The 25334-nt window shown below is 41.0% G+C and overlaps 1 protein-coding gene across 4 annotated transcripts in view; it reads right to left on the bottom strand.

The window, feature by feature from the left end:
* Sema5a (semaphorin 5A) overlaps positions 1-25334 on the bottom strand; it is a 460555-nt gene that overhangs the window by 117965 nt on the left and 317256 nt on the right. For all 4 annotated transcript variants that reach the window (XM_021182965.3, XM_085832019.1, XM_029469705.2 and 1 more), the window contains 3 exons: positions 15956-16241; positions 11017-11152; positions 4754-4958 (listed from right to left, as the gene is read on the bottom strand). In XM_021182965.3, the coding sequence (XP_021038624.1) occupies positions 4754-4958; positions 11017-11152; positions 15956-16241 (627 nt within the window). The remainder of the gene's footprint in view (positions 1-4753; positions 4959-11016; positions 11153-15955; positions 16242-25334) is intronic.

The raw sequence follows: 25334 nt of genomic DNA on the forward strand, positions 1-25334 counted from the left end.
GGTCCACATGAGACAAAGGACACAAGTGAGGTCCATGAAGTGCTTTTACATAGCCAGGACAGGGCTGCCAGAGTATCTGGCATGCTGTAGGCAAGGAAGCAGGGGAACCCCAGACTACAATGCTCAACTGGACTTGGGTGTAGTCTCTGTGACAAACTGGGAAGCAGATGCATTTAGGATTCAACCACTTTGAGAGTTCCTGTCCTAATTGTTCTGTCATTGGGAATGTACAGAGGCTCCAACACAGATAACCTTCAAAGAAGTGACTTGCAAATTGTTGGCAGGGTCAGTCCTAGGTAACAGGCTTCCCTTTGCTGAGATTCAGAAGGGAGAGATGGATACATAAGAAACAGACCTTGAAGGATCTTGGGAAGGAGGTGGGCGGCAGGGAACTGACATCTGAGATTAACTGGGCACACAATATTGCCACTAGAAGGAAACTCTGGATTTCTGTGGGTAGTTCAATAGGGGCAAAATGAACCAGTTTCTCAGATGGCCACTGGCAGCAGGTGGTCTATTTGCATTTATTTGAGCTGGGAGAATATACACTTTCACCAAAGGAGAAATCTGAAGGCTAATCAGAGTCTGTTTCAAGCTCATCACCTCCACTCCTATGAGTGCGATAGCCATGCTCTGTCCCGTGAGAATTTATAGTGAAGTGGTAGCAAGGGAAACTGCACACTGAGGATTCGGACTCTCCTGTCCAAGGAAATGAGTGACCTTGTCTTTACACAAGGATAAGATACAGAGAAGACACCAGATAAGCAACAGCATCGTGAATCAGGAAAGTCAAAACGGCTGCTCTTTACAGGTCGGGGTATCAAGAGCCAGCCAATATATGTGCAGTAAAAAGGAACTTGTAGCTTGTTTTGCAAAATACTGCTTCTCATAATACATTTATATATTTTATTACCTTAGAAATAAGATAGATATTGCATTTGGTTACTAAAAATAATATGTATAAAATTAAATTTTACTGAAAGTTAAAATTTTAAAGCAAGGAAATTTCCTTGAAAATACACACGCATGCTGTAAGAGTAACTAGCCTGCTTAGAAGTTAACGGAACATGTGTGTAATTTATAGAAGGTCCAAAGCTAAACTTGTTAAATGAGTCTAACAGGCCTCTAGCTTTCAGGAGAATGTTCTGCATTCCAACCTGAGTTATGCATAAGGTTTAAAGCAGGACACCATCTCTCCAGGCTGCATTCTTAGTAGGAGAACTCATTTTGAGAAAAACAAGCAATGGAGACTTACTAAGGACAGTTACACACACACACACACACACACACACACACACACACATACAACCTTCATCTACAAACAGAAGTTGTCACTATAACTAGTACTACTTAGGTACATTCAAAGATTCAGGATTTACAAAGGCAATAGACTAAAGCAAAAGGTAAACACGAAATCAGTAGAAACAAAGAGGGTATTGCCTTGTGACTCAGTTGGTACAAAAGGGTGAGGACAGAGACAGTAAGCCTGGGTGCTTTTGTAGCTCCCAAATCTAAGCGAACACTAACCCACAAACCCCAGAGATACTAATGGTTTGGGACCAGACAATACAATAAGGTAATACCACAATACAGCAAGTTATAGACTCAGGGTTTCCCAGTGACTGTCAAACTTATACTATAGTCTGCACTATCCTATACTACCACAGCAGTTGTCCTAAAAATGCACAAGTTTGATTAAAGCCCTTTATCCAATAGTTTTAATCATATGAACTGCGAGAACAACGTCACGGGTAGACTTGCTCAAGGCAGGTCTGCCTGCTGTGGATCATCTATCTGCGGATTTAAGGTTAAAATGCAATTAAGTAAGGTACATTTATGACATGGGGGATGGGGGAGTAGTCAGTCCACAAGATCATTTAAATCAGACTTCCGTGTGAAAGTTTCTAGAAGTACCATTTAAAAGCTAATTGATGCTAGCTGTGGTTTTTGTCTCAGCCCTGTAATTTCAGTGTGTTGGACTATTTTTACACATGTTATTTTTAATAAAGACCCTCAAATATTATACTCCTATGGGTATGAAGTTCTTTGTGTCATGCAAGGTCGTATGCTGATGGCCTCAACATTAAGGTAAATGTATTAGGAAACAGTGCCTCCTAAAGCTGAGGCAGTAGGGTCAGGAGTTTGAGATCAGTTTAGGCTATGCAGTGGGTTTCAGACTAGCCTGGCTACTCAAGATTATTTTCAAAAACCTAAACAAAGAGACATATCACAGAAATTCCTCTCCACTTATATGGATGGTGTGAATAGGTGACCATCTCCAAGCCAGGAAGTCAGCTTTCCCCAGACACCATCCAGCTCACACTTTACTGTTGAACCTAGCCCCCAGAACTAGGAGATAAATGGTCCTGACATTTGAGAGTGCACTAACTTCTGGTCAGAACAAGACTGGAGACCCTGAGCTCAGGCACAGTCTGGCCCAGCTCTGCCCCACAGCATCTCTTACCACAGAGCCAGGTGAGACCTCAGTTGTCTCTAGAAGTCCAAAGAGAAGTTATGTCTATCTTGTACTAACATGAACATTTATGATGTAAAGGCCAAGAATACCTTTGGGAAGATCCAATCCACTTACTTTTAAAATCTGCCATGTGTCAGGAAGCCTTCTGGTTTTAAAGCACAAACAAAGTCAGAAAGAAACACAACCCCTCACTGGCAAGCACTTTTTTAGTCTCTCAAAATAAATAAACAAGAAGGAGGAGGAGTAGAAGTGAGGATGAGGAAGAAGAAAAGAAAGAGGAGTAGGACAAAGAGGAGTAGGAACAAGAATTAAAATGAAGAAGAAGAAAAGAAGAAGAAGAAGAAGAAGAAGAAGGAGGAGGAGGAGGAGGAGGAGGAGGAGGGGGAGGAGGAGGAGGAGGAGGAGGAGGGGGAGGAGAAGGAAGAGGAAGAGGAAGAGGAAGAGGAGGAGGAAGAGGAGGAGGAGGAGTAAGAGGAGCAGGAGGAGAACTCTCTTCTTGACTTCCTATGACAACTAGATACCTTAGCGCTCACTCCTCTTCTGAGTCAGTTCTGCAAACTGTTTTTCTGAGCAGTTGTGTCACATGACTTTGTCAGTATGATCCTTCTCTGCTACTCTCCAGTCTTCCCACTGACTGGCCTTCACCCATCATGCCCTCATCCAATGGTGCTATCTCTCTCCTTGTATTACTAACCACTCAGTAGCACTGATCCAAGCTAACCAACCCTACATCTCCCAGAGTTCAGTTTCCCTCTATAGTGTGCAGCATCCAATGCTTCAGGCACTGGAAGATCCTACCCAGCCAAGAAACAGGACCCATCCCCAGGCACATCCATCAACACATTCCTCCTCTGGCTCCCATCTCATTGGTTCTTCATCCTTTTGGTGATGCACTTTACTTATTGGCTGGTTAATTATCTGCCTATCCTTTTAAGAATGTGAGCATAGGAGGGCAGGGCAGGATGGAACCAGGCTGCTCACCACAAATAACCAGTGTGCCCAATAAATTGAAGACTGTGGAAAGCCAGCAAATCATTGCAATCTCATGAGTGATTATTAAAAAAAAAACAAGTATAAATTGAGAAATTCTATGAAGGAATAATACAGTATTCACAGCCACACAAAAAGGTAGCCATACATTGTAAGGAAGTGGCAAGTATACACCACACTACTCAAAGGGTGGGACGAACCCATTGCACAGTGAAATCACTCTGTATGGGGATAGGAAGGTGGAGCTGAGACAGTTCTGGAGGCCCGGATATGCTCCCTACACTGTTAGAGTAGTAAAACACAATAGAGCCTGCTCTCTGCTCCACATTTACTTTGTAATCTAAAGAAGTCTAGTTGTTATCTACAGTTTGGTAAGCACAATAGCCTGTCCTACATATGAAACACTGTGTGCATCTGCTTCATTCTTCAAATGTTTCCTTGAACCTTTGTTAGGAACAGCTTGAGATGAGCACTGTTGTGCTTCAATCAGAAATCTGCATGAAAATCTCCAGAAAACATTTTTCCCAACAGTATCTTCTAATAAAACGTTTCATTGTCTTAAACTAGCCAGATGTAAATAGTCTTGCCAAGAACCACCGAAGAACAAAAATAGTTAAGAAAGGAGCCATTGTCTCCTTAGTTAAAATTCTAACAGTATAGTAAGAGTATTTCATGTAGCTTTCACTACCCTACCAGTAAGTTGCATGCTCTCATCTGCACAGGAGTTATCTCAGATCTGTTGTTTGAAGAAACACACACACACACACACACACACACACACACACACACACACACACACCAGTTATTCTCAAAATGCCTTGGCTAGCAACGACTGGGCATACCTAATTCTTCCTGTTACTCCAGGCACAGTCCAAAGGTCACGTACCAGAGTTCTTACATCTCTGATGGCTCTGTGTCCCTCCAAGGATGGTAATAAAACTCTTTCCTGCCTCTCCTACCTTCGGGAACCTAGAGGCCCCGCCTTTTCCACCCAGCCATTGGCCAACATCTTTATTGATGGATCAAGAACCAATTGCGGAACAAGAACTTTAGAGTCAGTACTCCCAGATTACCAATTAAATCAAAGTATTAGAACCACCCCCTACATAAGGGTACAAGTAAGGTATCCAGGAAGAGTAGACAGGTTGACAAAGATAAGCGTGCATTATGGGTTCCACGTGTCATGACAATATAGGTCCATGGCTGTGCTTGAAGGTGAGCGTTTGGAATTTAAGACATGAATGAGAAGACAGAAGAAAACCATCTGAAAGAAGGCAGAGTTCCTACCTGTGGCCAGATAAATGATGTGGACCAGAGTCTCCCTGCCTTGCACAACATCAACAGCCAAGTGGGAGAAGCGGCTGTTGTCCTCCATGAAAGACGGCACCGTGGACACTGGCTGCACCACTTCATGCATCAGAATGAACTTCTGAGCATCCTGTAGGTTTCGTTCCGTCAGGTTTACATACAGACCCTGGTCCATGGTGCCGCACTGCAAGAGAAGATAGGCCAGGTTATAAAAGCTGGATGCCCACCGCTCACGTGGCTACCAGAGGGGAAAATGGAACAAGCTGCAAACTGAATAAGCCATGATGCATTACTGAGTGTGCAACCGAATCAATCCCTCCATCTCCCTCGACTGGCATCCTCCTGTTCTCCCACTGTAGATGGAAAGTCAACATATTTGCAATCTCTCAATGTATGGTAAAGAGAATATGAGACATTTTAAATTGGAGCAGGCACTGTTGTTGACTCTAGTTGGAACAGCAGATGGGAAGAATTGCCTCCTGGTCTGTCGGGTCTCTAGGGAGTAGTTGTCTGTCAGCTTGCAATACGATTGCATCTGACTGATGAAGCTGAGCTGACATTGACCATGAAGCAGTTGGGCTCATACAGATGGATGCATTTCCTGGCTATCACAGCGGGTTGGTTCATAAGCAACCCTGAACTCCATGGTGACATCTTGGTGCTTAACTAAATCTGTAAACATTATCTCTCACGTGGGCTACACAAATAACTGTGGCTGGTCTAAATTTATTTGTATTTCTGATTTCAGGAGAATTTAAAGTAATAGGTGAGAACTTGGGAATTTGCAAAGTAAGATAGCAAGTTGGTAATGAGAGAAGAAAAAAAGCAGTGAGGAAAAGAGGGCTGAGAAAGGTGGGGAGGAGGAGATGGAGAGAGGAAGGAAGGAGCAATTTGCAGGGAGTGTCAATTTCATGAGACTGATCTGGGATACACAGCAAGCACAGAAATTGTTGTGGATTAATCTCAGAGTTGTGTCGAAGGATGCTGGCAGGTGTTATAAACAACAGGAGGTGGCAAGGACAAGGTAAGAGGGCAGGTGAGAAAGAGAGAACCGATTTCTCAGAGCCCAGCTCAGGACCAGAAAAACTACCACCAACCTCTCTCATTTCCTTTATAAACTTTAAAGGCTGGTATAGGAAATGAGGTTCCTCTGCCCACTTCCTAAAGCAGGGGTGACGGGGTTCACACTGCCTGAAACTACTATTTATAACATGTCATTTTCAATACATGGTTTTTATAACAGGTTAGAGTTCCAGGAGTAGAAGATGGAAATTACTTTTTGAAAGTCAATTATGTTTTTGTAGCATTTGATAAAATATCCTATATTCCATAAAATGATAGGCCGATTGTGGAATTAGAGAAACCTGGTTAAATGCACTGAGCATAACTAGTGAGCAATGAATTTAATTTCACATCCTAGTTTTGAGCACCTTTTACTTTGACATCATGTAAAGGATGTGTTCAGGGTAAAGCTGAGGCCTGCAGAAGATGGCCTGTGGCCTCCAGGGAGTTCCAGCCTCTCAGTTTGTCTCCTCAAATGTTAAATTGTTGGAACACACCGGCTGTGCTCCAGGCTCATCTCTCATGGCTGATGTAAAGTAATGAGAGGAAAGCATTTGTAAATTAAAGTCCTTGTAAATGCCGGGAATCAGACAACATTCATGATAGCTCAGAAGATAGTCAACCAATTGTAAATGCATCTGTCTTAAAGCAGGCAGGACATCCATGGTCCATGGAGCTGTGGTATCCAGAGAGAAATAAATGAATGAATAATGGGACAGATAAATGGACAGATAATTCCACATGCAGTTGTTTTGGGGTCTGAGAAGACTGTACCAATAGATTTTATATGAATAGCATTTTAACATAATAACATTCTAAGCATGGGCACACTGACTATCAGGAATGTATGTATATGTGTGTTTTAATATTTTAATTATTACTTTTAAGTGTCGATATGTGTGTGTGTATGTATGAGTGTATGTGTGAATATGTGTGAGTGTGTGTGTATGTGAGTGTTTGTTTTTGAGTGTGTGTGTGTGTGTGTGTGTGTGTGTGTGTGTGTGTGTGTGTGTGAGTGTGGGTGGGTAGATACCCACAGGGGCCAGAAATGTCAGATCTCTCTTTAGTTGGAGATACCGGGGGTTGTAAGATTCTTCATATGGGTTCTGGGAATTGAATTTGGGTCCTCTGGAAAGGCAATGTGTGCTCTTAACAGCTAAGCCATATTTCCAAGCCCCCAGAAACAGTTTTTTAAAGCAAAAAAAAAAAGATCACCACTTGGTCTGAAACCTTTCCAGTTGAAAGCTAATTCTGAAGGTGATTGTGTGTTGTGATCAACTTGTATTGAAGTCAAAGACAATACTTGAGGTGTGGGAGCAACAATGGCTTACCTGCTGGCTTCAATCGCATAAAAGTAGTGTTTATATGTGCATGCTGTTTTAAGACAAATGACATGCTGAAAACCAGCAGGTATAGCCTAAAAGCAAGGACCTCCACTCCCCTTGGAAAACAGCTATAGGAGCTTAAGGGGCAGAGTGCTAAAACAGACCATGTCTCCTGTAAACTGTTTGCCTGTTTTGTCATGAGCTATATTTGAACTGTCTTCTACTGCTTCTTCCTGACACCATCTTATAATAAATATCTCACCCAAGGATTCTCTTTCCCATATTTGGAAACTATTCAACATTACTGCATGTATTTCTTGCTGCATAGCAACTCATCAAGCTCTCTAAGGGCTGCGAGTTTTAGAGTTGAACCTTACTCACTGGTCTGCCCTAGTTACTGTCAGGTACTCGCTACCCTTGAGACCCCATTCAAGAAGAAACTGCAAAAACTGGAAAAAATACATTGCTTGTGTTTTCATGTGGCTTACAGCCTTCAATAACTGTCATGCCAAAACCTGTTCAAACAAGATCAGTAATTCTATAATTGCTAGGAAAATAATAAATGCTCAGATGGTATCTATTTCAAGGGTAGCATGTTAATCCCTATTCTAAATACCCATACTTGAAGATCAAGCTCAAAATAGGCCAACTTCATCCCAGACTACATTTTCCATGGTGTCTATGCCCACGGGATCCCCTGTCCCTTCCCACTTGGCTGCCAAGACAATGTGTGCATTCATGGATTCTCAGGATGAAGCTGCATCTCAGCCCGAGTCCCAAGCAGTCTTCCCCAACTGCTCCTACACGCTGATACTTTCCTTTTGGCTGCATCATTTCTCATTGTTGGTGATAAAACCTGTGGAAGGTTTTGGAGACTGTCACCTAGCTGTTCTCCATCTGAGTCGCACAGTGTTTTCACTAGCTGATGATTTCATAGGGTTTAAGATCTTCTACCTCTACTAGGGCAGACAAATGCCACTGAGGGTGGCTTTGAGACTGTGGCTGATCAGGATGACCAGTAGCCTTTGTTGTGTTCTGAGTTTTAGTGAGCTTTTAAAGTATGATGTATTTCTCTTCCTAGATCATTTTCCTGAATCAGCTCCTTCAGTTATTTCATTTTTCCTATTGTAAAAGTGTCACATAAAATTCTAATTGTCAAGGTGAAAACCAAACCAATAATAATAATAGCAACAATAACAAATATAAATATTATGTTTAGTTATTGTTAATGTTGGGACTCTTAGGTGTAAGGGAGGGCTTGTTGGTTGAAAATGAGTTTCTACTCTCTGCCAGTCTCGGTGAGAGCTTGACCATCAATTAGGAACCTATGACAATGTGGCTATTAAGGCAATCTAGAAATGGAAACACATATGTGTAGTTGGGAACACACATACACACGTATCACCACCACCATAATCTGTAACTTTAGTTTCCTGGAAGTGTTAAATGTATGCTCAGAGGATGATGTAAGCTGAGCTAGCTTAGTGCTTTTCATGTGTGCCACTTCTGTGCATGCTCCTTCATTGTTCAGCATGGACCTAATTCCACTAATAAACAAAAGCAAATCTTTCAATGTTATTCTGATAATATAACACACGAGGGTACCTAGATGTGCTATGGATATATACAGATGCATGACCTAGAAGATACACATTGTTTGGAATCCACAAAGGATTATAAGTTTGCCTAATCACCTAGTTCATTGTGGAAAGCTGCAATCCATCAGACAATGCAATGGAGGATGCTCTGAATCTAAATGTCTTTGTTCATTTTCTTAAGCTTCAGGTCTTAATAAAACAGATTTTTAAAAGTGGTAATATATTTTCTTCTTTATATTGAATAGAAAATCCAGTCGAAATATGTAATTACTCAACATGAAGGACACAGAAGACTCCAGACAGGTTGTTCTCATGAGTCTTTTCAATCAGATGTACTGTTTAGTAACCATGCACACTGGCTGACATTTTCAAAGTTTACTTGTATCCCTCCCTCCCCTGTGTATCTAGGAAGTAATGAGAAGATGCTAAACATTTTGTCCAAGGAAAGCAATGAAGTGCAAATATGATACTCAAACTACTTATCTTATTCTTAACCCCATTCTTTGATAAAAGTCGTAAAATATTGAAAGGAAAAAATTTCAATTGTGATTGATTGATGATTACCAAAATCTACATGTAAAAATTTAAACTTTTTCTAAAGCTCAGTTTCCTTGGAAGTCATGAATTTTATGATTTGGGATGTTAAACCAACCAAAATTGGAAGGAAGGACTGTCTTATATCACTAGTCAATGATTGCTACTAGCAGGAACTTAGTTGATTAGGATTGGGATTTTCCCTTTGCTGGCAGAGGTAAGATCCCATCTTAAGCACTAAGCAGCTGTGGCCCTGGCTATTTGACCTGCCTGGAGACGCTATGCCCCTCTCTATACATAGAACAGTGTCATTCATGTGGCACTGATGCCACATGTATGGTTACAAAAATGACACATCAGACCAAGTGTCTGGAACTTGATGATGTTAAATATTTTGCCTGTGTTGTTAGTAACAGACCCACAGGGAAGGGTGCTCTTGTGTGTGCCGCATTAAAATTCTCATGTAGAATCTATCTCTCGGCATGGCAGTAGTTGAAGACAGGACCTCTAGGAAGCATTCTATGCCATAGGAGTCTGACCCAGTAGGATGGAGGAAGAAACACCAAGGATGAGCCTTTCTTCTAAGGGATGATGTAAGGAAAATCTGGTCATCTTCAACACCTTTGGTGGTTTGAATATGCTTGGCCCAGGGAATGGCACTATTAGGAGGTATGGACTTTTTGAAGCAGGTATGGCCTTGTTAGAGGAAGTGTGTCCTTGTAGGGGTAGATTTTGAGACCCTTCTCCCAGCTGCCTTGAAACCAGTCTTCTGTTAGCCTTCAGAACAAGATGTAGAACTCTCAGCTTCTCCAGCCTTGTCTTCCTGGATGCTGCCATGGTTCCCGCCATGATAATAAGGTACTGAACCTCTGAAACTATAGGCCAGTCCCCACTAAACATTGTCCTTTATAACAATTACCTTGGTGATGGTATATCTTCACAGCAATAGAAACCCTAAGCAAGACAACACCTCACCAGAAAATGATCCTGCCGTTACATTGATCTGAAGATGTAGTCTCCAAACTGTGACGAAACAGGGGACTCTTTTTTTTTTTTTAATACTATCTAAACTGCAGTATTTTGTTACAGTAGCTTAAGCAGATGAATAGAGCTGTGGTTTGAACTAACAAAATAAACAGCACCATTGCCAGGACTCTGCTTCTTCTGAGCACTGGAGGTGGGATGCTTCACAAAGACATCACAGCTTGAACATTCTAATTGGGTGACGGAAAGATGAATCCGCACCAGTCAGGTCTCTTTTCCCAGCAGCCACTGCCACAGTCCCCCTTCCCAACAGAAGCCTCACCATACTTGCCAATTAGAGCTCAAATTCTGTTTGTCAAGACCCATTGCTCTGTTCCCTGGGCCCTATTCATTGGAACATCATTCATTAAGGATCAGAGATTTGGGGCACACAGTCCATCATCATTAGCACTAATTGAAGCCTGGATTCCTAGCCTACTGCAGAAGACTGCCCTTTTTCGGTTAAGGATCAGTCACCACAACTCACAAAAGCCCCCCTTTTTCTTTTCTAGGCGCCATAGTCCACAAAAGGCTATGTTCTATTGATACTCACTAAGCCCAGGATGGTGCTGTGCTGCGGGGGGCAGGAGACCGCAGCTGCACTGTGCATGCAGCCAAGTTTAATTGCCCAAGCTCACTATGTTGAGTTTCTTCATTCTTAAAAGAAGATTCTCGTAATGCCCTCTTCCCCTGAGATTACCTGAAAATTGGGGTTGGGGTTGGGATAAGGCAGCCAGGCTGAGCGAGAGTTCTCTTGGTACTTGAAGGGTCCATTGAAGGCCTGTGAGATGGCGCTCAGGTTGAAGACACAGACAGCGGAGGCAGCAATGCTGTTTCTGGAGAATGAGAAAGGAGAAGGAACAGGCTGGTCAGAGCCCACAGTGACTGTTGACCTCTACTGTTAGCTATTTCAAGCTCACTTGAGGCTCTTATATATAGCAAGAGGATGAAGGCAGGGCAACGCCCAGGGCTTCCTTGAGATCTCCTCATGTGAAAACAAACATTCAGATAATGAAGTAAGGATCCATAGCAGATATGACCCTACCAGCTGGGACTAAATTCACACAGCAACAAGAGGAGCAACAAGGGATTTTGAAAAGCTTCCTGAATTTTTAATTCCAGAGATGACAGGCTTTGTCTTCCAGTAGGTGGAGCTACCCATCCATTTTGCCACCTCTCTTCCACCTGTATCTCTGGCTACTTTAGGTGGCCATTGGCCAACCTCTGATTTCTATTAATTCTCCAGGTGTTTGTGTTTGTCATTCTCTAAAAAAATAATAAACTGAATTTAACTTGCAGGGAGTGCCTGTCAGATTTGTCTCATTTATTATTTAAAGGGAATTATAAACCTAACGGCAAGAAAAAAATTAAGAAAGTACTGACATGAAGTTGGGAAGCCTTAATTCAGAATTCAGGCTCCACTAGAAAGCTGCAGACAGAAGGCTCAGCAAGGTCAGTGCCCTTTGACTAAGCATGGGGATGGCAAATGCTTCTTTCTCAAATTTGCATTTCAAGCGGGCTATCGCTCTCAGAGGAAAATGAAGACCAAATGAGGGGCACAATGTATTTTCCATATTAATGCACTGAGCCAATATTTGGTCAGAAATAAGTCAGTTTTTTTTTCTACATCTTAGAGAAAAATCACAAAACTTTCGGAACTCCACATCTAACTATCTGGAAAGCAATGAGGAGGGGGAAGGGCAGAGCCCAAAAGACTTCTCTAATTTCAGTACAATCTCAGAATCTTCTTAAGGTAAAAGACATGACCCTGTCAGGGAAATGAAGCCTACTCATTGAGATCCTGACACAGGCCCAAAATGGGGAGCGGCACCCTAACTACTTTGTAACAAAGATCCGGATTTGAATTCTTTGTGATATTTCTATGAGAAGTGTATAATGTCAAAGAACATCTCATAGAAGATGGTGTTTGTTCTGGGAGTCTAGCCCTGAGAAAGGAGATTAAAAGGAACTGGGTGCTTTATGTGCATGTATTCAGACGTCTGCTCTTATCTTCCTTTTCACTATCTTTGGAAAAGTAGAACATGAACATCTAAATTCAAGGAGGAAACCGACATGGGGCATATGGCTAGACTTTGGTAACACTCAGAGACACAACTACCCTGGGTCAGGAGCAGACACACAGCAAGGATTAGCCTCAACCAGTTACCTGACAGATAATGGGCAATCCATAGTAATCATAATATCACCTTGAGCCTCCTGCTAAGCTTTGGTGCATATACCATCTACTTCTTCACAAGGAGTCTACAGACCCTAAAAGGACCCTAAGGTTCTAGACAGAGAGTGAGATAAATCAGCCCATGCCATAGATCATAGAGGGCGAAGCAAGATATCTCCTACTTTCCACATGGTCCCCAAGTCCATTTGCTTGGCCAAGAAGCCAAATGCAATAACAACTACATCCTCTTCTAGTCAGAGACACTAATTTACTCTGAACTGAGATGACATGGGCATGGCTATCAGCTCAGGGACTCCCTAGGAAGTCCTGGCAGCTGATCATCTGAGCTGGCAAAGGATACATTTCTCTATGACCCTGTTGGGCATAGTGCCTTTGTTAAAGCATCTACCCTCTGTCTTTTCTCTGTTCTACTTACTCTGAAAGAGACAAGTGGGAAAGAAAGGGCTTATATGAGCTACATGAAGACCTTACCCCTATTATTTTTTTCCAGTCTATCCTCTTGAGTCAGATAAACATGCAGAAATTAAAGTGCATACCCAGTTCCTTCTGTAGCATTTCCCTCACAGGCATGTGACCCCATCTAGCTAAGCACTACTATATCAACCTCTGAATAAGTTACTGAAAACTGGAAGCAATATTGGTCAACATATCTTTGGAACACAGGTATTCCATCTAGATTCCATGATCAATCAAGCAGATTGTGTAGTGTAGCCAATACTGTATATTATCTCAGAACTTTATTTAGAGACTCAGTAGATGAGAATGATGCAGGAATGGGGGCTTGCTGGAGAGGTGACTCAGCAGTTAAGAATACTTACTGCTCTTGTAGAGATTCTGAGTTTAGTTCCCCACACCCTCATTAGGTGGCTCACAACTGCCTGTATCTCCAGTTCCAAAAGATCTGAAACCTTCTGGCCTTCATGGGCACCTGCATGTATTTGATGCACATAAGCACACATATATACATAAAAAATTTAAAAAGTAATAATAATTAAATTTTATAATGATGCCAGGGACACAGTTGATTAGTCCAGAATTATGAGGACTTAAACTTTTGTTCCAACTAATGTAGAAGAGGTTTCAAAAGGTTCTTAATCTTATCAAATCACTTAAAAGAAATAGCACAATCAAAATTTTTTTCTAAGGCCCCCAAAACAACTTTATTCTATATATACCTATACTGAGATATAATTAAACTATACTATGTAGTTCACATACTCTCTATACTATACACAGCTATAGTGGTGTGACACTAACTTTAAAAAAAAGCATTACTCATTTTTACGTATATGAGTGTCTGTCTGTATGTATCTATGCATGCCTGATGCCCACAGAGACCAGAAAGGGCATTAGATTGTAACTAGGGTTAAAGACAGTTGTGAGCTGCCATGTGAGTGCTGGGAACAAAACTTTGTTCTTATGCAAGTTTCTAGTGTTCTTGTGTGCTGAGCTATCTCCCAGCTCTCTGTCATCATGATAGAAAATGTAAAAACCTTCAAATCAAACAAACAGATAAGACAAACAAACATTCCAGTGGTAATCCATCTCCTGAAGTCCACCTTATGCCTAAGGTGAAGAAAACTCCAGAGTTCCCAGTGGGGGAAATGAGCCTGAACAGAGACATTCCTCCCTTTAGTACTAAGAGACAGCCACACAAAGTCATAGTTTCTAACTGAAGTCAGGAGGGGATCTGAGTCCTCCTCTCTCTCTTTACTTCCTCTCCCTACCCCTCCCTTTCTCATCCCCTCTCTTGCTCTTCAAGAATGTTGCCTCATGCAAGAAGGTAAGATGGAAGCTAGGGAAGGGGCGAGCTGGAGCACACCATGAAGTTGGTGAACAGCTGAAAGTAAGTGTGATGAGGACTCTTGTCTGTCTGGAGAGAATCGATGGTGGGTGGCTTCTGAGATGGGGAACATTTGCAGTCCTGAACAGTACTTGAAACATTTTGACAACTCTAAACCAGGTGTTCTCAACCTGTGGCTCATGACCCTTTTGGGGTTGCATAGCATATACCCTGCATAGCAGTTATCTACATTACAATTCACAACTAGCAAAATTATAGTTATGAAGTAGCAGGGAAATAATTGTATGCCTGGGAGTCACCACAACATGAGGAACTGTTTTAAAGTACTGCAGCATTAGGTAGGTTGAGAAGCCACCTAGAAATGGCACAGGCAGGCAGGGAACCTATAGAACTTTGCAAATGGGAGCTTTTGCTGCTGTTATTTTTGTCTTGGAGTCAGCAAAGGGAGAGCTATGTAAGGCAAACTCCCAGAGTGTATAAAATTGATGTCAGTTGAGCAACTGAGCATTCATCTTGTGCGGCTGACTCTATTTTTTAAACAAGGTTTTGAGAAGCAAATCAACTTTAGAAACTAGAAATTGGTTTTTTGTTTTGTTTTCTTTTGTTTTGCTTGTATGAAAAAGAAAATCTTCACGTAGTAAAACGGATTCCGGGTCTGAGAAGCAAATCGACAATAGAAATGGCCACTGAGAAGGGGGTGGCAGCAAACCAATCCATACTACAGTTTTCTAACGTCAAGTTGAAGTAAGACAGTCAGTGTGGTGAATGCTTACATCCAGTGAACATAAACACTCATCAATAGTGGTGAGAATAATGTGATCACAAAGCTCAGACTTTCCAGACAACACTCTTTTTATTATGCAAAAATGTATGACTTTTCTACAAAAAAAAAAAAAAAAACAAACCCACCACCACTACCACCACCACCAACAACAAAAACCAAACATCTGGTGAAGGATCAATGTCCCAGTGTAGGGGAATGCCAGAATGGGGACATGGAAGTGTGTGTGGGGGAACACCCTCATAGAAGCAGGGGGAGGGAAGATAAGAAAGGGGGTTTTCAGAGGGGAAACCAGGAAAGGGGATAATATTTGAAATGTAAATAAAGAAAATAACTAAAAAAAAATTAAAGCACACCTATAGATTGTATTTTCAGGAGTATTTCCCATACTCTACTCCTTCCCAACAACTGTGAGAACAGTACAAAGAGAATTGCAGCCATGAGGATATGTAAAAGTGCCAAAGGGTTTCATGTGCATGTGGTAGACCTAGGACTTATTTGGTTAATACAAAATAGCTCTGATATGCATCGGCATTTCCTATAGTGTCTAGAACACACTCACTCATCAGGAAGGTGCAATCCAAAATACCATAATTCAATACTCCTTTTTCCTAAGGACAAATGAAAAATCTTTGGAATGAGCTTTCCTTTCCTAAAGCGAGTCCTGCAAAGCATATATCTTTACCTAATACTGAATTCACACTGAAAAGACTCTTTTTGTGGGTCTTTGGCTGTTAGCCCAGGAAAATAAGAAAGACTTCCTCTAGAGCAACTTTAAACCCTCAGAGGTCAGAGAACAAAAGGCCCATTCAGGACAAGTGGGAGAGCGAGCAGAGGGGACATTTGTAGCTACTTACACATTGGTGGTGAAGATGCCATAGATCAGATCCAGCTCCGGCAGGAAGAAAGTACCCTGCAGCTCATTGTAGTAGAAGGGCACCTCACCAGGCCGGGAGCAGTTGAGGCGAGCCTTCATGAAGGTAGTCCAGGTATCCTCCAGAAGAAATCGCCCTCCAATGTCATTTTTACAGACCCGGGCAGCCCTGGAGAACACCGTCTTCCCACAGTCATGTTCCACGGCGTTTTCTCGGAAGAAGAAGTAGGTGAAATTTCCGATGTCGTAGGAAGACACAAAGTTTGGTTCTGAAGACAAGAGGAGAAAATCTCAGTATCATATGCCCTTCCTGCTGTTTAACCCTTCTCTGATAATCTTTTTTTTTCCTCAAAGGAAATATTGTTATGGTTGACAACAAAAAGTGCTTACAAGAAAGAAAAAAAAAGGGGGGGAAACAGTAAGATTCTGCAAACTCCTTACTGTTGCATGCTATAGTGCTTCCAAGCATGATCTTGCATGTCTTAATATGAGATCAACAGTGTAATTTTCCTTCAGTCATCTTGAGTTAAGTCTGCACTCAAGTTCACAAGGCAATTTATTTAGATATATACATTTAGATATATACATTTGCATGTATGAATGTAATAACAATTAATGACAAAAGAGGCCATGGATTTGAAAGAGCAAGGAATGCTGTATTGGAGAGTTTGCAGGGAGGAAAGGGAAGAGGGAAATGATCGAGGTCTATTGTAATCCCCCAAAAGAAAAGAAAGGGAATTAAAAATGAGACAAAACAAACCAAAGAGAAAGTAGCACATGTTCACAGATCAATATGTGTTCGACTGTTTGAAAATCCTTCCTTATACGCGAGAAAGAGAGGAAGAAAATAAGGACTGAATACGTTTGGGGAATTCTGGACTCTACAGTAACACTTGAGCATAACAATGAAACCTATGAACGTTACTGGACATAATTTATGTGCTTTCACTAGGACCCTAAAAATGAATTTTTGAAGATGAAAACTGAGTCAAAAACAAAAACCACAAGGTTGATACCCTGAATTAGCTTTAGCATCCACTGTAACTATGGTGACCCGGTAACTGTGACAATCAAGCCTTGTTTTCTGATTTCTAGGTCATCAAGAGAATCCATGGAGAGGGAAAATGAGTGTTGAAATAGTCTGGAAGCATTATGGTCTCATAATCAGTGGAAATATGAGAATATACAAATGCTAAAATCATGGTGAAGCCATGATTTAAGCATCAGGCTTATTAGGAATTTAGGAATCAGAATTTTACACATAGCACCTAGAGTACTATCTTCTTAACTTGGTATTGATCCTAATGATAATAGAAGAGCTGTTTTCCCACACATCCATGCCCTAATTATTTTCTCTAAAAACCCCAGGAACCAGTTCCACCTCTCTTTTATTTATTTTCAAGGCATCTCAATTCATTCGGCAAACACCAGAATTTTATGGTGTAATCAGGGTAATCATGGCAGTAACCTTTGATGTTCAGAATTAAAAGAGAGACACAGCAGCTATATCTACCAGGATCTACTTTTTAGGGACAATTGCTTTGTTACGGGGCAATTCACCTGGCCTTGTACTTGACAATATTTGATTGATTGCACCAGTTTGAATTCTATTGACAAGATGACTAAGAATAGTCTTGCAAGCAAGATAAGCCCTCAGTGTTAATAGGACACACACAAGCTCATCTAGGAGCTGGAATAGTCAGGACACATCACTAACACTGACCCAACTTTAAGCATATCCAGGAGAACTGTCACCCATTTTCAATCATCTCTCTATCATCAAAAATGTCCTAACACAGCTTTACATTCTAAAAACATAAAAACACAACAACTAGCATATCCATTCTGCTTTTCCTTCGTCTCTTTATATCATTCTTAGGCTAATTAAATAAATAAAAGCATACACACAAATCCTGACATATGATTTAATTTCTAGGCCACCAAGCATTTGTTTTTAGGTCACTGTTGCTTTAACCTGAAGCAGATACATTAGCAATCAACAAACTAAATTGCACTAAAGAATGACATAATAATAGATGTATACACAATTACTGGACACTTTAGGGTCCTGGAGAGACACTCACTAAGGCAGGTGTCTGAATGGTACACAAATAAAATCCTGCGGGATTTTTTTAAAGTAATGCTAATTAAGAATCTCCAAGAGAGAACTATTACAGAAACGGATGCTAAAATCAAAGACAAATGGCAAAACTATACTTAGTGTTTGAAGAAAAGAGTCATCTGCATGCATAGCTTCATTTCAGGATGTACCCTGTACCCAGGTTCACATGGCCAGATCACAATGTGAGATTATCCCCAAAATAGGCAAATCTCCCACTGCCAGCATCAATAGCAATAGTAAACTTTGTGTGAACTGGAAACAATTAGGGCTGAAGAGATGGCCTAGCAGTTAAAAGCTCACACTGCTCTTCCAGAGAATTCAAGCTTGGCTTCCAGCGTCCACATTAGGAGGCTCACAACTATCTATAACTCAAGGTTCAGGGTACCCATGTGTGTACATATACACACATGTGCACAGAACTAAAAACATGTTAAAAATAAACCTGACAAGATATAGAGAGCACTTGTATGTGTATGTGGCCTTCCTGGGGCTAAGGTTAACAGTACTCAATTGGAAAGCATGAGGCAGACTCACCAACATTTATCAAACATACTCACTTCTGCCATTACTGTGGGGTCAGATATATGACAAAATGTGTTATCTATCTCCAGTACATCACAATGGTAGAGTAGGAGAATTCTCATGAAGGAAGTGATCTATCCTGTTTCTTCCACTTAAGTTTATAATAAAAATTAACTCTACTCTGAGGAACTTATCCTTGCAGTCTTCGGTGAGCTATGCTCTGGGCTGCTAAACTCACAAGAAACAGAGATAGGTGATGTGTCACAGATGTTGCTTTATAGTGAAGGATACTAAAGGGTTTAATGACTCAGCCAAGTTCACAAGCCAGCATTATGCGCGGCGAAGAAGCCCCAAATCAGACTGTCTAAACTTAGGGCCTGCAATTCATTAATAGTTACAAAGGAGTGAAAAAGAAATGCCATAAAACAAAGCAGAACAAAACAAAACATAATATTCTATCAGCTCCTTAATATAGGATCAGTGGGCCAAGCAGATATCTCAGTAGGTAAGAACACTTGCTATGTAAGTAAAAGGACCTGGGTTCAAACCCCAAGAACAGCAGGAAGTGCAGGGCACGCTATTTAAGGGACTAATTAGCAAGAATGTAGTTGGGAGGGTGTAAGCAGCAACAGAGCTGCAGGTTTAAATGGAACATCCACAACTGACCACTCAGTGCTCTCCTAGGGCCCGGCCCATGTGCCTCATGTAGGTTTCTCATAGGAAGGTCAGCGTATTCGCCCATAGCTTCTTCCTTCTTCCATAGAAATCCTTCCTAAGCCCGAAAGCCACTGACACACTTCAATAGAAATGCTCAGACTCACCCCCTTTCTGTCTTGTTTGAGAAAACAGAACTTGGGTTGAGCCTGTAGTAGTTATTGTTCTGTAGTTTACTACACTGTATGGTCATGCTGGTATCGGAACCAAGTTCATTTGGAAACAAGCCCTGCTGGCCCACAGAGAACCTTGGGATGATGACCAGTCCCTGCCTGTGTGACCAGCTGCTAGATCAGGAAACTTCATGTTTTAGAGAGCAGGGCTTTTGAAACTCATCTAGCATCATGTTGCATTTCCAAATGCAGCGAAAATACCAAAAGTGACCATTAAACGGGCAGTCAAATATCTTGTGTTCATAGATGTAAATCTGGAAGAAGAGGACACCCAATCTCACCAGGAAGAATCACAAGATGCATACTGTTTTCCTCCATTATTTGGTTTTTGTCTCTTGTTAAAGTGTGATTCACTGCAAACTAGTACGTGTCATTGTTGAAGGAACTGAAAAAGCTATAAAACGAGCATTGCTGTCTTATCTCTGATGGATATTAGAAAGAGCAATCTGAGAGATCATTTATACATCATTACTATCAGAGCTATCTATCGATGAATAGAAGATTTCATGCTGACTAATTCAGAATGGGAAGAAACATAGCTCCATGTGAGCATGTATAAAAATATGGGAGTGGAGAAATTGTCATTTCTCATATTTGTGAAACATTGAATTTCAGATTACAGAATATTATGCAACATATGTCAGAAAGTGGATGAAGACTGGCCACCATGATCTAAGAATTGTGTTACATCTTACAAAATGATGACTGTGCAGTTGGCAGCACCAAGAAGTGACTCTCAACATGAATACATGTGTGTGATGAGAGGATGCCAGTCACAAGCCACAGAGAGGAGTCTGGCCCCCAAATCAAACAGCATCCATCTGATTGAAGACTTTCAATCTACTCTTTCTATTCTAGTGCCCAAAATATCAGCCCAGGAATGTAATATTCTTAAATGGGTTAATCTGGGGCTGCTTCACTGGTAGTTACTGACATAGAATCAATGAGACTATCCATGAAAGACATGAAAGAATCCTAATGTTTCAAGCTTATACAATGTGTACTAGAATCAAAAATCCATGAAAAATCACTTAAAAAGACCACCTTGCAAAATGTGGTCTTTGCAAAAAAGCAAAGCTGACATGACTGGGCATGGAGCCCATGTGTGCTGCAGCTCTGCTCTGGACTGAACCATTGGCATGTGCCTTGTACTGTCATCCTACATGAGTACTGAGAGCACTGAAGATGTACTCTGAAGGACTGTCTGATGAAGGGCTGGTACTTAGTAAGATCACAATAGATGATGGCAAATGCTTTTGTCTCATCCTTTGTGCTTCCTGTTCCTTTCACATTAATTTGTTTTTGACAGAACTTCAAATAATACTAACAATGAATGATCAAACGTATCCTGCATGTATTGTGCTTAAAGATGATCAGGATCTGAGACGCATAAATGCATCTAGGCTGAGTTTTACCAACAGGAAGCTGCTTCACTATTAGGAAAATGCATTAATGAAAACATTCTTTCCATATGACAAACAGCAAATCACCCTAATTTATACGTGTCACAATGAAGCAGTTTCCGTATTTATACCTTTTAGTCCCACCACACTATGTTTCCTTTATCATAACTATAACAAAAATGTCCTGTAGAAACTTTCAAAACAAAGTTGAACTTCATTTAGGTGTTTATTTAGACCACCCAGTTTCATGTAGGTACTTATGTCACTTAATTTAAAGTTAATTAAATGTCCCTTAACCCTTAATGAGTGACCATAGACATTTTCCTAAGATTTCAACTAGATCTCAGATAGATTTTTTTTTCATAGATGACACACATCTCTGTGTGCACGTGCAATGTAGGTTCATGTGTATCACATACATGTAGTACTGAGGTATATGTATGCATGGCTCAATACTTCCATCTACTGGCTGTATGAACTTTTATTTAATTTATATGACCATTATATTCTCTGATTTAGAATGACAATAATGATACACCACTTTAAGTATCACTGTGAGATTCAAAGGGAATGCATGCCAAGTGCCAAGCACTTGGTTTGCAATAATCAAAACGCAGAACAAAAGTTATAACTGTTTCATTATGTAGATTGAAGAAACACATACAACAGTAAATGGATCATCTCTGTTTATGTGACAACCCTCCTCCATTCTGCATAAGAAATTAGGGTGCTACTGCTTCCAGTTAGTCTGGGACGATATGGCTACAGAGACTGTGCAGTACACAAAGCCTTCAATGCCATCTGTAGAAAGCCTCCCTCATCAGCTCACTGAACAGCTCCTATATTGCCCTGGGTATTTATTGGATCCTTTTAAACAGATAGACAGTGCCCATTTCCTGGACCAGTGCAAATGCACTGAGACAGAGCCAGTGAGTAACTGCAGTGGAGACTAGGACCCTGGATATCTACAGCAGTAGCCAGAAAAAGGAGAGGGAAGGACAGGAGCGAGGTCAGAAAGGACCACAGACCAAGGGTAGGATAAGTGCTCAAACGAGGGACCAGCTTGAGAGACCGTGAGGGTAGACAGGATTGGAATGGAACCAGGGTTGAGACATAAGATTTGGGGCAGAAAATCAGGACAGACTAATAATCCATAATGGAGAGTTGAGAGGCAGGGATATTCAAATTTCTGTGGGATTTGAAGTGGCCATGAGAAAGCACAGAGTGTGCATAACCCTGCTTATCCTGTACAGCCACGTGACCATCCACTCTCAGAAGGCAAGGCAGAAGGAAAGCCGAAACACTGGTTCAAGAGACTATACAGGACTGTGGGGAGTATGACCAGCTGCAGTGCATTGTGGGGAGTGTGACCAGCTGCAGTGCATTATGGGCAATATGAACAATTTCAGTGCATTGCGGGAGAGTAAGCCCAGCTGCGAGGCATTGTGGAAAATACGACCAGCTGCAAAGCATTGTGGGGACCACAATCAGGTGCAGTGCATTGTTTACAGGGGTTTAAGGATTCCCGAAGGAGTAACTTACAATCTGTTCCACCTTCCTACTAACAGAGAACCACACACACTCATGCCCAGTCATCTAAAGAAGAGCTGCTCCTGTTTAGACTTCCCCAGCTTTAGGGGAACTTGGCTGAGATATTCCTTCTCAAAGCAACAAAGCCATTGGTGGTGCCCACTGCGCTGTCTACCTTCAGCCCAGGTGCAGCCTCTGGTTGCTTTACCACCATGCTGATCACATCTTCCAAGCTGCAGGACTCAAGGTTCATTAGCTAGAGCTCATTTTCTAAGTATGTCTAAGCACTTTGAAAGTGGGGCATTTCTAGTTGCAATGCTCCTTTTTTTTTTTTCTGATGCTCTTTTGGCTTTTTTAGAATCACTTTTTTTTCCCCAAAACAGGTGATAATTTAATCTCTACTATATCTAAGTATCTATATCTATATATAATTTTTAATTGTAATGCTTAGTTGAATTAGAAGATAATGAGAAATATTAGAATGTGATATATATATGTATATATACATATATATATACATATATATATATGAACTAAAACACATGAAATTCATTTGAAAGACAATCTCTGCAGCAACACTGTATTTTACTTTTTATCAATTTTTCTTCTTGACAAGCTACAACAGAATAAGTAATACCATATGATGGTTCTATCTCTGTTTCCTTGTTTGACTGGGTCCAAAGGAAAGCATAAACAAAACGAATAAAGATAAAACCACAGAGAGCGAGCTGTCTTTCATAGATTGTGATGAGTGCACTAAAGCTGGAAGCCATCCACTGCGGGAAAAATGCTCAACAGAGGGAGAGAAACAGAACTGTGCATCTTACAAGAAGGATAACTAGGATTTGGATCAAGAAGACGGTCCACAAAACTACCCTGGGCAGACAGAAAGGAAGCAATATTAAGAGCCAGCATGGGAGGAATGCAAGACTCTCACTAGGAGTGGCTAGCATTGTGAGAAAACGAGCATGGAACATTTCTCTAATTTTTGTCAGCGCTAGTAAATGTCTGCATAGTTTCTCTGGAGGCAGATGTCTCTCCTCCTGTGTGGATCTTAATGTGAAGTTTCATGTAAACCGGTGCACAGTTTGTGCCTTTACTGCAATATATCACCCATTCTCCTTTGAGATGTACAAATCAAAACTCACAGGTTCTAAGTGACTTGTTGGCAAGTACAGAAACTCCGGAGAGAACCACAGGCTCTGGGGCTCTGGAGCTTTCAGACACTTGGTGCTCCGTTAATGTCATGTAATTTCAAAAGGCAGTATCAAAATTGATTTCTTACATCTCATAAAGGGCTGTGTTAAATCATTCTGCCGACTTGTCGTCTTTGGCTGGGTAATTTCAGCTCATTTTATCCTTTTTGCAATGGTTCAACAAGGAAGAAAATTATCAACCTTTCCTGAAAGTACACATGGCTCTCTCCCACCACAGTTCTGCACATAGATATATGTATCAGTGAAAAGGAACAGCCTCGGTATGATGCTAGTAGATCCTAATGGGAGTCTAAACACAGAGAGGGTTGGCAGCATGTGGTAGGCGAGGGGTGCGAGCTATGAAGTGGAATCTGTTTTTAAATCCTAGGTCTTCACTAGGTGCGGTCAAGATGTCATCTGGGTATTGAGGGCCAGGATCTCCTTTGGAGGACTGCAGGGAAGACTGCTAATGGGTTGGATGTGGGTGTCCCTTCTATGTGAAGTGTTCTTCCCAGGCTTTGAGATTCTCCCATGTACCTTGTATGGTAACAAGACTACAGCAGCTGTGCCAACAGGCAGATTATATGTAAAAAGAACTTATTAAGTTCTTTACATACACCATAAGGATAATATATAATTTGTAAGAATTTCCAAACTACATTAAATCAAGTCTCAATAGCATATTCATCCCGATCCATCTTGCTGAGGAACAAGATTTGGGAGGAACATTAAAAATTTCACTGTACTTCTGTGTGCTACATATCATAGAACACGGTACATGTATTATGATGATGCTTATGGATCTCATGAGTCCTCCATAGGCAACCATGGGTAGAATCTTATATTCAAGGGAACTCAGGAATTTGCATGTCAGCCAAGCAAATGATTCCTCAAATGAGGAAACAAGCGAGTCCCTGGGTGTTAATAAGATGCCATCCACACTAAGCTCATGGTGCGTTTTTAAAGTTCACTCAGGCACTTGTTTGCCATGTCCTATGCAAACACACAGTCACCTCAGTTTCCAAATCCAATCGCACAGTGCTGTCTTGTACATACCCTCTCCTCTTTCTTCCATAGATTTACTGTTTTCCTCAATCTGACTTGTCACTTTCATGAAGACGAGTTTTACAGCTTCTATTTTAAGTTTTGGCTATTAAACATTTATTGCCCTGCCTTACAGTAATCATTTAATAAGGGTTAGTAATGATTAATATTTTAATGCATTGAAGCTGTTAAGAAATTTCTCTAAACACATAAATTTGTTTTAAGAGTGGTTTTGACACAAAGGAAAAAAAATCTGGTTTTGAAAATTATGTTCGCCTTCAAACACACAAGTTAATGTTCCAGATGCCGGCATAATGTTAGTCCATCAATTACACTGGCTTTGATAAGTGATTATACAATGGCTGAAGTGGGGGCAGATGAGCTGGGGGTGAATGTTTGGATCCAGAGTCAGTGTGAAACATACAATTCTTGGTTTTTGTTTTGGTTTGAGTTTTTAATTTTGCTTTGTTTTGTTTTTATGATTCTAGGTTACAGCCGAGATATTTGCCTTATATAACAACACTATTTATTCTATTTAAGAGATGCTCTATTCTCCTACTCTTTCAATAAGCACTGACTGAACCTAAGGTGATAAGACCACAAAGATGACCCTATCTCACCCTTGCCCTCAAGAGAGTCACAAACTAATGAGGGAAAC

Source organism: Mus caroli, unplaced genomic scaffold, assembly GCF_978045245.1.
Source record: "Mus caroli unplaced genomic scaffold, Mus_caroli_1 scaffold_16, whole genome shotgun sequence".
NCBI lineage: Eukaryota > Metazoa > Chordata > Mammalia > Rodentia > Muridae > Mus > Mus caroli.